The sequence below is a fragment of the Schistocerca cancellata genome, chromosome 4, assembly GCF_023864275.1.
Source record: "Schistocerca cancellata isolate TAMUIC-IGC-003103 chromosome 4, iqSchCanc2.1, whole genome shotgun sequence".
NCBI lineage: Eukaryota > Metazoa > Arthropoda > Insecta > Orthoptera > Acrididae > Schistocerca > Schistocerca cancellata.
In genome coordinates, this window is record NC_064629.1 from 32,475,509 (window position 1) to 32,489,227 (window position 13,719).

Here is a 13,719-nt window from a genome sequence, read left to right on the forward strand (position 1 = left end):
GATTAGCGTTCGAGCTTCATAAGCCAAACGTATCTGAGATGATGGTTCAGCTCCCACCCAGAGCTTCACTTTTGTAGTAAAACTGTGAATTCTGTGATATTCATAAAAATTGCACCTATATTATTCGTTCTTGTTACATTAGCTCTATCTCACCGCTACGCATGTTAACTGCCAAATGGGACGTACCTCTGTGTCTGCAGCTCGAAGCGTCGAGTAGGTCTGTATACCTTACCAGACTGCATGTATAAAGGGACTTCGCAAATCATGACAGGCTTGCATTTTCAGTAAAACTCTATGCATTTCTTCATTTACCAGTCCATAGTCATAAATATTTTTGCTCTAATAATTAAATTTAATTAAAAATAATAATTAGTGAATAAAATGAAATTCACTAAAACTTAATGAAAATACACGTGGTTTTTTAAAAATTATATTACCTCTCAAATGTCATATAAATTAAATAATATGACCAGTGATGAAAAAATATAGATTAAAAATTAAGTACGAGTAGGAGTCGGTCGAACTGTCACCTGAAACGAGTTCGTTTTACTTGCTCGAATGCTAACATCTTTTATTTTATTTTATTTTTTCCTTAGACCTCTTCCACTTCAGGCGTTGGCCGCTATCACCCATACTACCCCAAAAAACCTATCTAACCAAAAAACAAAAACAAAGCTAGTGTCACTGCCACTTTCTCCCTAAAAGCTAACTAGGACGGTTGTTTGCCACCACTTCAGGTTCTGCCCAAGAACAAAAATGGAATACGCCTCTGAACGTTTTTTTTTTTTTTAAAAAAAGGAAAGGATGAAGCAAAGGGTATTTTTTATTTAATTTAATTTTCTTTTCTTTTTAATCTCCTTCCGAGGGTGTCCACAGCAACCAGATGGCGGGTTGTACAGGTTGTCTTCTCGTTCAGTGGGGGTGAAACGCCATCTAATTGCCGTTGATGTCTCTCATCAGTTCAAATGGCTCTGAGCACTATGGGACTTAACTACGGTGGTCATCAGTCCCCTAGAACTTAGAACTACTTAAACCTAACTAACCTAAGGACATCACACACATCCATGCCCGAGGCAGGATTCGAACCTGCGACCGTAGCGGTCACGCGGTTCCAGACTGTAGCGCCTAGAACCGCACGGCCACTCCGGCCGGCTCTCTCATCAGTCCATCACGTGCTATACCTCAATCTCTTCTCACTCCCGGTACACCCCAATGGTCTGGAGGACCCGAAAACAGCGACCCCAAGTAATTCGCAAAGAGCGAACCATACGACGCCTTGTCCCATAAAACCGTGTACTTACTCGTTAAATCGTGGCAAAAATCTAACAACCCTGCAACGCTCTCACTAAAAGAGTATGGCACTGACACCCTTAAGCCACACCGTGGCGTTACGACGAGTAGCAGGGTAGTGACGTCGGGATGGATCAGTTCGGTGGGCTCTATGGACTGAGGCGTCCGTCGCAGCAACGATGCCAACATGCGCCGTGTGAGGAGCCAGCAGTCGGCAGCTGTACCACAAACGAAACGGTGCGTGTCGGTGTCGACAGTGGCGCATCTGGGGCAGAGAGGATCCTCAGCGAGATATACAGGGTGATTCAAAAAGAATACCACAACTTTAAAAATGTGTATTTAATGAAAGAAACATAATATAACCTTCTGTTATACATCATTACAAAGAGTATTTAAAAAGGTTTTTTTCACTCAAAAACAAGTTCAGAGATGTTCAATATGGCCCCCTCCAGACACTCGAGCAATATGAATCCGATACTCCAACTCGTTCCACACTCTCTGTAGCATATCAGGCGTAACAGTTTGGATAGCTGCTGTTATTTCTCGTTTCAAATCATCAATGGTGGCTGGGAGAGGTGGCCGAAACACCATATCCTTAACATACCCCCATAAGAAAATTTCGCAGGGGGTAAGATCAGGGCTTCTTGGAGGCCAGTGATGAAGTGCTCTGTCACGGGCTGCCTGGCCGTCCAGAACTTTTCCCTTTGCACAAACACCCATTCTCTGTAAACTGTTTATACCAACGTTTAATACACCACCTATCAGGAGGCTTAACACCATACTTCGTTCGAAATGCACGCTGAACAACTGTCGTCGATTCACTTCTACCGTACTCAATAACACAAAAAGCTTTCTGTTGAGCGGTCGCCATCTTAGCATCAACTGACGCTGACGCCTAGTCAACAGCGCCTCAAGCGAACAAATGTACAACTAAATGAAACTTTATAGCTCCCTTAATTCGCCGACAGATAGTGCTTAGCTCTGCCTTTTGTCGTTGCAGAGTTTTAAATTTCTAAAGTTGTGGTATTCTTTTTGAATCACCCTGTATAATGTATAAACATTGTCGGGTGGGGAGTTTTTCAATCGTTATCACATACCACAGCGCCCTTACTGAGGTGAGAAGGAAAGGCGTCGGCATTCACTCACATTAGCAGGCAGTGTCCGTTGAATGTACCGGTAGAACTCCTTGGTTCTAGGAGCCCATGTAGTCGGTAGGACATCCAACAGATAACTCTTGTCGACCAGATAGACGCGAATATCACACAGTGCTGGCACGATATGTCCAACAGGAATCGACAGCTGGAGGGTTTGAGGAACCACTTCTTCAATCGGTGTACCAGTGAGGGTGTTCTTGTCCGAAGTACGCAGGTGATGCCCACAGTAAGAGAGTGCGCCCCCTATTGGGCACGTTTATCAACTCATTGCCACTTGCATGTGTGGGCAACGTTAGTGTATCGTAACGGTTCTTGAACACCCTACCATCACTAACGAAATGACCTAAGGGCTCCTGGAACTTGTCAGCTACCGTAGTGGCCACTGGGAGAACGTGTGTGTAATGATTAAGTTTCCGAGCGAGGTAGACGTTGACAAAATGTACCCGCATGATCAAGTCAAGTGTTCGAAAGATATGGAGACGAACTTGCATGCAGATCATATTAAGTAGTCTGCAATACGTATCTACTGCTGTACGCTGCACGTTCCCACAAAGGTCACACCCAAACATTTCATCGCCGGGACATCGGTAATGGGCACTGGTGTACTCATATTCAGTCCTCTGCCCATATCCATGTATTGCGACTACCGCAGGTTGATACAGCTCCCAGCTGCTTCGCCGTATCGCTGAAGCCAAACGATCGCCGTACATACAGGGTGTTACAAAAAGGTAAGGCCAAACTTTCAGGAAACATTCCTCACACACAAAGAAAGAAAATATGTTATGTGGATACGTGTCCGGAAACGCTTACCTTCCATGTTAGAGCTCATTTTATTACTTCTCTTCAAATCACATTAATCATGGAATGGAAACACACAGCAACAGAACGTACCAGCGTGACTTCAAACACTTTGTTACAGGAAATGTTCAAAATGTCGTCCGTTAGCAAGGATACATGCATCCACCCTCCATGGCATGGAATCCCTGATGCGCTGATGCCGCCCTGGAGAATGGCGCATTGTATCACAGCCTTCCACAATAAGAGCACGAAGAGTATCTACATTTGGTACCGGGGTTGCGTAGACAAAAGCTTTCAAATGCCCCCATAAATGAAAGTCAAGAGGATTGAGGTCAGGAGAGCGTGGAGGCCATGGAATTGGTCGGCCTCTACCAATCCATCGGTCACCGAATCTGAGAAGCGTACGAACACTTCGACTGAAATGTGCAGGAGCTCCATCGTGCATGAACCACATGTTGTGTCGTACTTGTAAAGGCACATGTTTTAGCAGCACAGGTAGAGTATCCCGTATGAAATCATGATAACGTGCTCCATTGAGCGTAGGTGGAAGAAACTAAAACGAGCTCTAACACGGAAATTAAGCGTTTCCGGACACATGTCCAAATAACATCTTTTCTTTATTGGTGTGTGAGGAATGTTTCCTGAAAGTTTGGCCGTGCCTTTTTGTAAAACCCTGTATACCTTCTGCTGACCTCGCCAAGAAAACTACGTCGTCCGCCTAGACACAACATTTAAAATGTACATTGTGGAGGTGAATGCCCTCCAAACGCTGTCGTAGACCATGAAGTGCAGGCTCGAGGGCGATGACAAAGAGAAAGGTTGACAGAAGGCGTCCTTGTTGCACTGAGCGCTCAATAGTGAATGGCGGCGAGCAGCAGCCATTGACAAGGACTGGGGAAGGGGCGTAGGGAATGAGACGGAAAAGCACACTTGCCGATATTGGGGACACTCCCATTTTCTCTAAGACAGCCTGCAAGAAATGGCGCTCAACTTGGTCAAATGCATGGTCTAGGTCAACCGCCACGAGGGTGCCTTCTAAGTGGTGTGCCGACATAAGCGCCACCACATCTTTGTAAGAATTTAACGCTGTGTGTAGGTCTATATTACTGCCACCTCCCAGACATGTTTGGTCGCCATGTATGGCATCTTTGGCAATAGCGAGGAGGCGAGCACGAAGTATGCAGGCGAACAGCTTGTAATCCGAATTCACTAATGTGAACGGTCGGAAGACTTGCAATCTGCAACCCCTGTTTGTTTTTGGAACAGGGATAATCATGCCCTCCAAAAATTCGGGGGGGGGGGGGGAGGAGGGACGGGGACGCGAAAGTCTGGATCCAGGAGTTCGCAGAACATCCGCCGCCAGACTTCCTCCATCAGGTCAGAAAAGGTACTATAAAATTCAGGCGGAAGACTATCAGAGCCAGGGGATTTGTTTCTCGCGCCACGTGACAGGGTCATGCGCATTTCTTCCCATGTGATGGCCTCCGAGAATGTGGCGTCTCCTTGCGCCCTACCTGAAGGTGGCAGGTCATGCAGGACGTCCTCAACGTGATTGTCAGGCCGTTGATCTGCTAGATAGAGAGTGCGGTAAAAATCTGTGAGGATGCGGGCGATGGCGTTGTGTGTGTCTGCACGTTGCCTGTCCGCCGATATAACTGCCGTGATGAGTCGCCTCTTACAATTTCTCCGTTGTCGGACGATGTGATAAAGAGAAGCACGTTCCTCTGGGATAGAATCTTGCAGTCTCGTTCGAACCCGCATGCCATCCAATCCGTCAGCTGGCATCTGCTGAAGCCGTGTCTGTGTCCAGTGAACGGCCGTTTGGCGTTCTGGCGACGGTTGTTGCGACACTAGTTATCGCAAGACCGTGTAGTAAAACACAGAGGTCGATCGAAGCCAAAGCACTATGTCTTGTCCATATGACATGAGCGGGTGGGGAAGAGCTGGTTTTGTGCAGTGTGTCCACCATCATATCACGGAATCATAGGTATGATGCTGTCGCTCACATTTGGGCCCTGTATCAGTGATGGCTACACAGCAAGCCTCTTCTTCGAGTGTGTTCACGTCTCCTTCTACGGCTTGTCTGTTGTCAAGGCAGAGTCATGGCGCAGATGAAGGCCTGATGGTCGGTGAATGCAGTGAGCCACGGTTCGGCACCGACAGTCACTACCCAAAGACCTTGGAGATGTAAATCCTGTCCAACCTGCTGACTGAGTGGCTGGTGAAGTGTGTATATCTGTGTCGGTCACCGTGGATTAGTGTCCATGTATCATGCAAAGCGAGGTCCCTGACTATAGCATGAAGGGCTGGATATAGGACAGGGTGAAGGATTCGATCCTCAGGGTTTAAGACGCTGTTCAAGTCCCCGTCCACCACAAAGTGCTCTGTAGTACCTTGAAATAATGGAGCTACCTCAGTAGAGTAATAGTGCGTTCACTCTTGACGCTTCACAGTACCAGACGGGGCATACAGATTCTTACCACTTGACCGCCACGAATTTAACGTCAAAACACCTACACACAGATACATTAGTAACATAAAAGATGTGTAAAACTTTTCTTGGGAGTTTCTCGGAATTTCCAGAGTAGTGCACCTTACTACTTCCACATTATTTTGTCTTGATGGCCTGCCAAAGGTGTACAAAGTTTGAAGTAAATTCGTGATCCCAACGTCGTGACCTCCCCTTGTAAGTTATACAGGGTGTTTCAAAAATGACCGGTATATTTGAAACGGCAATAAAAACTAAACGAGCAGCAATAGAAATACACCGTTTGTTGCAATATGCTTGGGACAACAGTACATTTTCAGGCAGACAAACTTTCGAAATTACAGTAGTTACAATTTTCAACAGCAGATGGCGCTGCGGTCTGGGAAACTCTATAGTACGATATTTTCCACATATCCACCATGCGTAGCAATAATATGGCGTAGTCTCTGAATGAAATTACCCGAAACCTTTGACAACGTGTCTGGCGGAATGGCTTCACATGCAGATGAGATGTACTGCTTCAGCTGTTCAATTGTTTCTGGATTCTGGCGGTACACCTGGTCTTTCAAGTGTCCCCACAGAAAGAAGTCACAGGGGTTCATGTCTGGCGAATAGGGAGGCCAATCCACGCCGCCTCCTGTATGTTTCGGATAGCCCAAAGCAATCACACGATCATCGAAATATTCATTCAGGAAATTAAAGACGTCGGCCGTGCGATGTGGCCGGGCACCATCTTGCATAAACCACGAGGTGTTCGCAGTGTCGTCTAAGGCAGTTTGTACCGCCACAAATTCACGAAGAATGTCCAGATAGCGTGATGCAGTAATCGTTTCGGATCTGAAAAATGGGCCAATGATTCCTTTGGAAGAAATGGCGGCCCAGACCAGTACTTTTTGAGGATGCAGGGACGATGTGACTGCAACATGGGGCTTCTCGGTTCCCCATATGCGCCAGTTCTGTTTATTGACGAAGCCGTGCCCACATGCATATCACCGTCATCAATCCTGTGCACTATATCGTTAGCGAATGTCTCTCGTGCAGCAATGGTAGCGGTGCTGAGGGGTTGCCGTGTTTGAATTTTGTATGGATAGAGGTGTAAACTCTGGTGCATGAGACGATACGTGGACGTTGGCGTCATTTGGACCGCAGCTGCAACACAGCGAACGGAAACCCGAGGCCTTTGTTGGATCACCTGCTGCACTAGCTGCGCGTTGCCCTCTGTGGTTGCCTTACGCGGTCGCCCTACCTTTCCAGCACGTTCCCAGTCTGTTGAAATTTTTCAAACAGATCCTTTATTGTATCGCTTTTCGGTCCTTTGGTTACATTAAACCTCCGTTGAAAACTTCGTCTTGTTGCAACAACACTGTGTTCTAGGCGGTGGAATTCCAACATCAGAAAAATCCTCTGTTCTAAGGAATAAACCATGTTGTCTACAGCACACTTGCACGTTGTGAACAGCACACGCTTACAGCAGAAAGACGACGTACAGAATGGCGCACCCACAGACTGCGTTGTCTTCTATATCTTTCACATCACTTGCAGCGCCATCTGTTGTTGAAAATTGTAACTACTGTAATTTCGAAAGTTTGTCCGCCTGAAAATGTACTGTTGTCCCAAGCATATTGCAACAAACGGTGTATTTCTATCGCTGCTCGTTTAGTTTTTATTGCCGTTTCAAATATACCGGTCATTTTTGAAACACCCTGTATGTGGTTTGCACACCAGACTAATAAATGTAGTAATACCATAAACACTTCTTATAGCATAAAAAGATTGTAAATACAGAGTACTGTTGTAACTTCAGTAACTATTATTGTTCACAAATTAAAGCACCAGCTCATATCTGCAGTTGGTAGATTCATTGCAATTTTGGAACTATCCTTTCCTTTTCTATCTTTGAAAGTGAGAACCTACCAACTTCATACTCTTATTTACCTACCGTAATTATGTATTACAAAGAATAAGCTTCCCCAGTGGTAATAGTGTGGTGGACGTGTGAAGTATGTTCTAATTTTTGCAGAAAATTACAATTCATTGCGAGAAAAAAGGAACTTCTTCCTTCAGACGTGAAAATAGCTGAAGTAACGAGAAAAAATAAATACATTCCTGTGCCAGTACAAGAATACATTTCGTCTGCATATATATATATATATATTACGTCTTAATTCTTTTTCAAATGTATCAGTCTTTTCTATGCATTTTATTTTGAGTGGTACTTACTTTGCTTTAGCAGTTGATCAATTTATTTCGAAGATTTACTGGTATTTGCAAGTTTCGTGCTTAACTGGTAAATTATTGAAAGTTACAATTCAAACGGTTTTCGAAATTCGGTTTGCGTCTTTCGGAGGATGTGTCACATGTAAACGTAGTGACTCCTGGGAGAGAGCGCAGATACCAGAATCTTTTAAAAAAGCGAAAGGAGAAAAAAATTTGATAGAGTAGAATGCAAACCCACATATCCGTCAGCTACCCACGACTCTAACCACAACGCCAATACAGAGCGCTGGAATTCTTAACTCGGTTTCAAATTTACGTAACATGAAGACTTCAGCTGCTGTTATGGTTATATCTTATATTTAATTACAAGAAATCGTACCAAAATGACGCGTTGTCGAGATATCGTCAACATCTGAAGCAGCCTACATTTATATGACATATTTAGTAGTTTAAAAACTATCAAATACGCCTTTTCCCACTTCTCAGAACTCGATACGACTACGATAGTCGACAGACGTTCCCGAATGTCGAAACTGGGCGTGTACACGTCATAGTTACATCACGGAGAAGTTTTACCGCGGCGAATCTGGCAACTACAGCGCTCAGAGCCGTACGAGCACGAAAATCGATAAATGTTCCCGACGGCCGAAACTGGGTGTGTATGCGCCATAGTGACGTCACCGAGAAGTGTTACCGAGGTGAATCTAGCGTCACCCAAGTCCCCATATCTCTACGCCATCGTTGTAGCTCAAAACTCGAGAGAGTCGTTTACATCTTCGTTGTTTCACTTGTGTAAGAAGTGAACTGTTAAGTGTCAACAAGTTTCCGCGCTACGTTTTAGGCCTGATCAATTGATTTGCTGTAGAAAAGTGCATGCAAAATGAGTTGCTGTAGGCGAAGGAGACGCCGAACGCGTTCAGAAGGTTCATGTCGGGAATATTGTGGTTAGTATACAAACAGCCAATAGAAGACAATACCTATTTTAATAGTACTAGTAAAAGCGTGCGTTTTCTCCGCGACACGATTTTAAGGTCGGATATCTTATTTAACTTGATGTTGATACTAAAATAGTTATGTGAAAATATCACGCAATCTTTTAAACAATAGTTAAATAGTGGCATTAGTAGTTCGCTGTTCATGTAGGATAATCTTTCGGAGTGAAATGTGTATTTCTGTTATTGTACTGACTGTCTTGGACAACAGAAATAACACCTGATTTTTTTTTAACCATTGCTTTTTATTTATGCAAATAGATATGTTGGTGGCGACCTAAGGCCGGTAATGTGGTTTTTGTGTATACACAGACCCTGTCTTATTGCACTGTGGTGAACTAAGTGGGTAGTCCACGCCGAAGACAATGAGCTAATGGCAGAATGTTTGTTCATAGTCTGGTGCTCAGTTTCTTTTTTTGTTTACTGTTCTCATCTAATTTGTTTGCCATTAAGAGTGTTTCAGCTCATTATGGGCAAATGGTATTACTGCGTCTTATGATTAATATTTTAATGCAGTATAGTTACCAGAAGAATACATAATTAGAAGCAATAGAAGTATTTCTGTTCGTTCAGGAAAAGGTGCAAGTTTACATTTATATTAAGGAATGTGGAATATGCTAATTTATTCGTGTGTCAAAACAGCATCTTTACTGTTAGCCTCCAGAGTTTGTGTTGGCAGTTTTTTGTGTGATTGTTGTTAAGTAGTCTTGTGTGTTATGGTAAATATGCATTTTATTGTAAATTCATCACACTATCCTAAGCCAAATGTTAAGAACTCAGTGTTAAAAATACACTAGTATGAAATCTGATTGTGAGCAATTTTACCTGTGCTCAACTTAATCAGGAGGGTCTACGTAGGAAATTTAAACATTTTTTTCAATGATTTGCTGAAGATAATGCGTTTGAAGCAGCTGCTGATACAGTGTTACTGTTGACCATAAGCGTTCTCAATTTGCTATTCTGATGTTGGACAACATGCTTATTGGCAAGCTTTCCACAGTTTTATATGTGTGTAGATTGTGAAGACAGTAAACTATATAAGGTTGTTCATTGTGTCTTTCTGTGCAAGTACTGGGAGTAGCAGACAAGATGCTAGACATGTTTGGCTGGAGTGGGGCTAATATCTGTCTGTTCTGGTGTTGATTCTCAACCCCAAACTCGTCTCAGTTTTAGCTTGTGCTCTGGCTCTTGTAGCCTTTTTTCAATGGATTTTGAATTTCAGATTTTCATCCCATCTGAGTTTGTGTTACTCAGTAGGAATTTGATGTTATATATGCATTTAATCAGTTTAATGGAATAATGTAAAAGACAATTGCAATGCCAGTGTAAAAGTTGGTGCATTGATTTTGTTGCATACCCACTGGGAATGTTCACTTTTTGCTGTCCTCCCTCTTCTTTCAAATGGGCTCAACAAACTTGATATAATTGTCAAACTGGGCTCACATATTGCAAATTTTTACATATTCCCAGTTTTACATATTAGTAGTAATGGCTAAATGTATGAATTATAAATGTAAATACAACGTTAGACAAAATGGTATAGCACACATTTGCACAATAATCCATACCACACTTGCACAGTTAAGGAGCTCATAGATTATGACTATACGGCAGTTGGAACATGTAAGGCCCATGTTGGGCTACTGCATTCTATCAGTAATGTAACCTCTGTTTGGAACTCATCTCCCAAGCATGGGGTACTCTGTCTCAAGGGAGTCTGCTGTTCATGAGCAGTAACATAACCAGTTTCTTCATTTCAGCCTCCAAATTTTGAAGTAAGTTTATATCTAGATTTTCATTGACAACATTCACTCCATATTTAGTATGTCATCCTGATAACATGTAAACTGTACTTTGAAAGATTTAGCTATTTCTAATTTCAGGTAGAATATGTCATTACCAACATTTGCTCCATATTTAACTTTCCTTTATACATAACAACATTTATTGGATATAATAAGGGTTCGAACTTAAATAGTGGCAACTATTTATTCACAATCAATACAAAAGAGTTAAATGCTTGCACATGTTACTGTCCTTCAAAGTAGTCACCAGTGTTGTGTAGAACCCGTTGCCACCAATGTGGAAGGCGTAGTATACCGTTAGCCGAGCCTGTTCTGTTGATGGTGCGAGTGGAGTGGAGTGGTGTGGTCTGCTGCCTGTAGAATCTCTGGAACAGTTCTGAAACAAATGCCATAAAGTGGTTCCTTCATCTTGTGAATCAAATCAATCACAACGACTTAAGTCCGAGGAGTATGGTGGATGGTACAGTACTTCCCAGTCCCATTAATCGAACAGAGCAGCCACAGATTGCGCTGTATGCGCCTGCACATTGTCATGCAAAATAATGGATGGGTTGCGCAGAAAGTGTCTCCGCTTCTTTCGCGAAGCTAGTCACAGGTGATGCTCCAAAAACGATCAGTAATACTGTGCATTGATGGTCTGCTGTGGAGGAACGTAATGCGCTAGGATAACACCATCAGTCATACGCGAGAATCATCATATCTTTAGACTGCTCTATTCGCACCATCAACAGAACAAGCTCTGCTAACGGTATACTACACCTTCCACATCGCTGGCAATGGGCTCTACACAACGCTGGTGACTACTTTGAAGGACAGTAATGGGTGCAAACATGTAACTCTTTTGTATTGGTTGTGAATAAATAGTTGCCACTATTTAAGTTCCAACCCTCATGTATATGTATACTAGTGGCTGCCCAGGTCAGACGGGGACGTCGAAACAAAATCATATAGGGGTAGTGCAGGAATACTGGTAAGTCTAATTAATAAGAAAATAGAAATATGAATAACCTACTATAAACAGCCTAGTGAACATATTACAGTACCAAAGTTAGGCATGAAACCAGTATTCATTACAGTAATATGTTTGTATGTCTACTAGTTCCACAGATGATTGATATTTGAAGAAATGTATGACGAGTTAAATGAAATTACTTCGCACCACTTTTGGGCAGTTTTCCTTAAAAAAAAAAAAAAAAATCGTGTAATGTGTAGTAGTTATGTAAAATGACTTTTTAAACTGAGGTTAGTCTATTCTAAAACAATGCAATAACCATTTAGTAACTTACAAATACAACAAAGATTTATTTTTGAAATTTTGTAATGTTTTACAAATGAGAGCTAAATAGCCCATGGAGCGTATTGCTTTACTCTACTAACATAAACGTCATTTTAGGATGGGATAATAGCTTTGGGCAATGTTACCATTTTAAAATTTATTGTTACACTAGTAAGCAAACTTTTTGTATTGTGGGAAGTAAAACATAAAAATTTAGGGTATTGAAACTTTTTTACTTAGGATGTAAAGAAAAAGTAAGACATGAAAAAACTTCTTATTTTATCAAAGAAAATGCCAATGTTTCATTAGGTACAATATGTTAATGTATGAAAAGGTCAGTGATGATACCAGGAAAATATTGTGGACAAATTCATCACCATAAACTAACTCGGGCACTAAGAAAATGCCTCTTTCACTTAACCATTTTGAATGGTTTGTAAAATCGGTTATATCGTATCATTTGTGAAAAAGTACATCTTATTTATAGGCCAGTTCGATTTATCAAGAGATGGTGTTTACGGTTACACTATCTTCAATAAAAGTTCCAGTAACGCCGAGGTAACATTTATTTTCATACTGTGTAGCCATAAACACACCAGTCCGCTTGCTGGTCGATTCCATTGTTTCCTGTGGCTTGGGTAGGCTCTTTTCGTTCTCTGTAGGTGCTGCTAACATTTTATTTTTTATTTTTATTTATTTTTTTTTTTTCGTATCATTTCCAAATTTTGTCCGAACTTGTTCTTCTATTAAGTCTTCACCACTAGAATTGTCATGCACTGTCTGGATTTTTTCTCTTATTAAGTTGTTTACTTGTACCTGGGACTGGTTTAGAAGCATTTTGTGGCATTTTAAGGAAATGTTTCATTTCTTGTGGATTCCAGATATTCTTTCAGGCATTCAGTGCTGTGAACTATGTATTGGCAAGGTCCTAACTCCCATTTACACTTGTACCATACTATAACAACATTAATCCCTTATCGGTACTCATTTTCAGCAAAGTAAGATTCATCCCAAACTGAATCAAGTCTAAAACAAAGTAATGAAAGTACTGTGGAGCTACAATGACCCATTTTGTCATTGATGCAAAATTGCCCCGTTTTCCCAGAAACTAACCTTCATGGCTGCTTTAGATCGTGCAGTGATAAATATTGATTACAGTTCTGTGGTATGATGTAGGCAATAACAAATTTCTACACACAAATGTCATTTGCCTTCTGTGTTGCTATTTTTCTGGTAGCAAAGTACTACTTTTCTGGACAAAAATTACCTAAAAAGTACAGTAGTATGGTTTTGGTTAGCAGAGAATATCAAAGACAGGGAGTGGCAGAGTAACTAAAACATATGAGCTAGTAGAATCTGTCAACTACTGGACAGTATCAGAACTGTTACGAAATGTTCATTAGGATAGGAGCTAGGCAGGATAAAATCTTTTTTCAGAGTTTGTGCAAAGTCACTCCCATGGACAAAGTAACCCCACTTTACAGTATTCAGATAGTTAAGGGCTATGAAAATTTAATTGCAGTGAGGGGCTAAAATTTTATTGTAAGAAAAAGGAGTAGGAAAAATAGCGGGTGAACATGAGTTGAGGAAGAGGAATGAAAGGGAAGCCAGCTGGTGGAATTTTGCACCAAGCACAATTTAATAATTATTAATACTTAGTTTAAAAATCATGAAAGGTAGTTTTATAGGTGGAAGAGAC

General features: G+C 41.9%; 1 protein-coding gene across 1 annotated transcript in view; it reads left to right on the plus strand.

The window, feature by feature from the left end:
* Nucleotides 1–8,471: 8,471 nt before the first annotated feature.
* Nucleotides 8,472–13,719, plus strand: part of LOC126183815 (transmembrane protein 183-like) — a 159,700-nt gene continuing 154,452 nt past the window's right edge. The window contains exon 1 of the mRNA XM_049926065.1: nt 8,472–8,891. Coding sequence (XP_049782022.1) covers nt 8,828–8,891 — 64 coding nt within the window. The 5' untranslated portion in view covers nt 8,472–8,827. The remainder of the gene's footprint in view (nt 8,892–13,719) is intronic.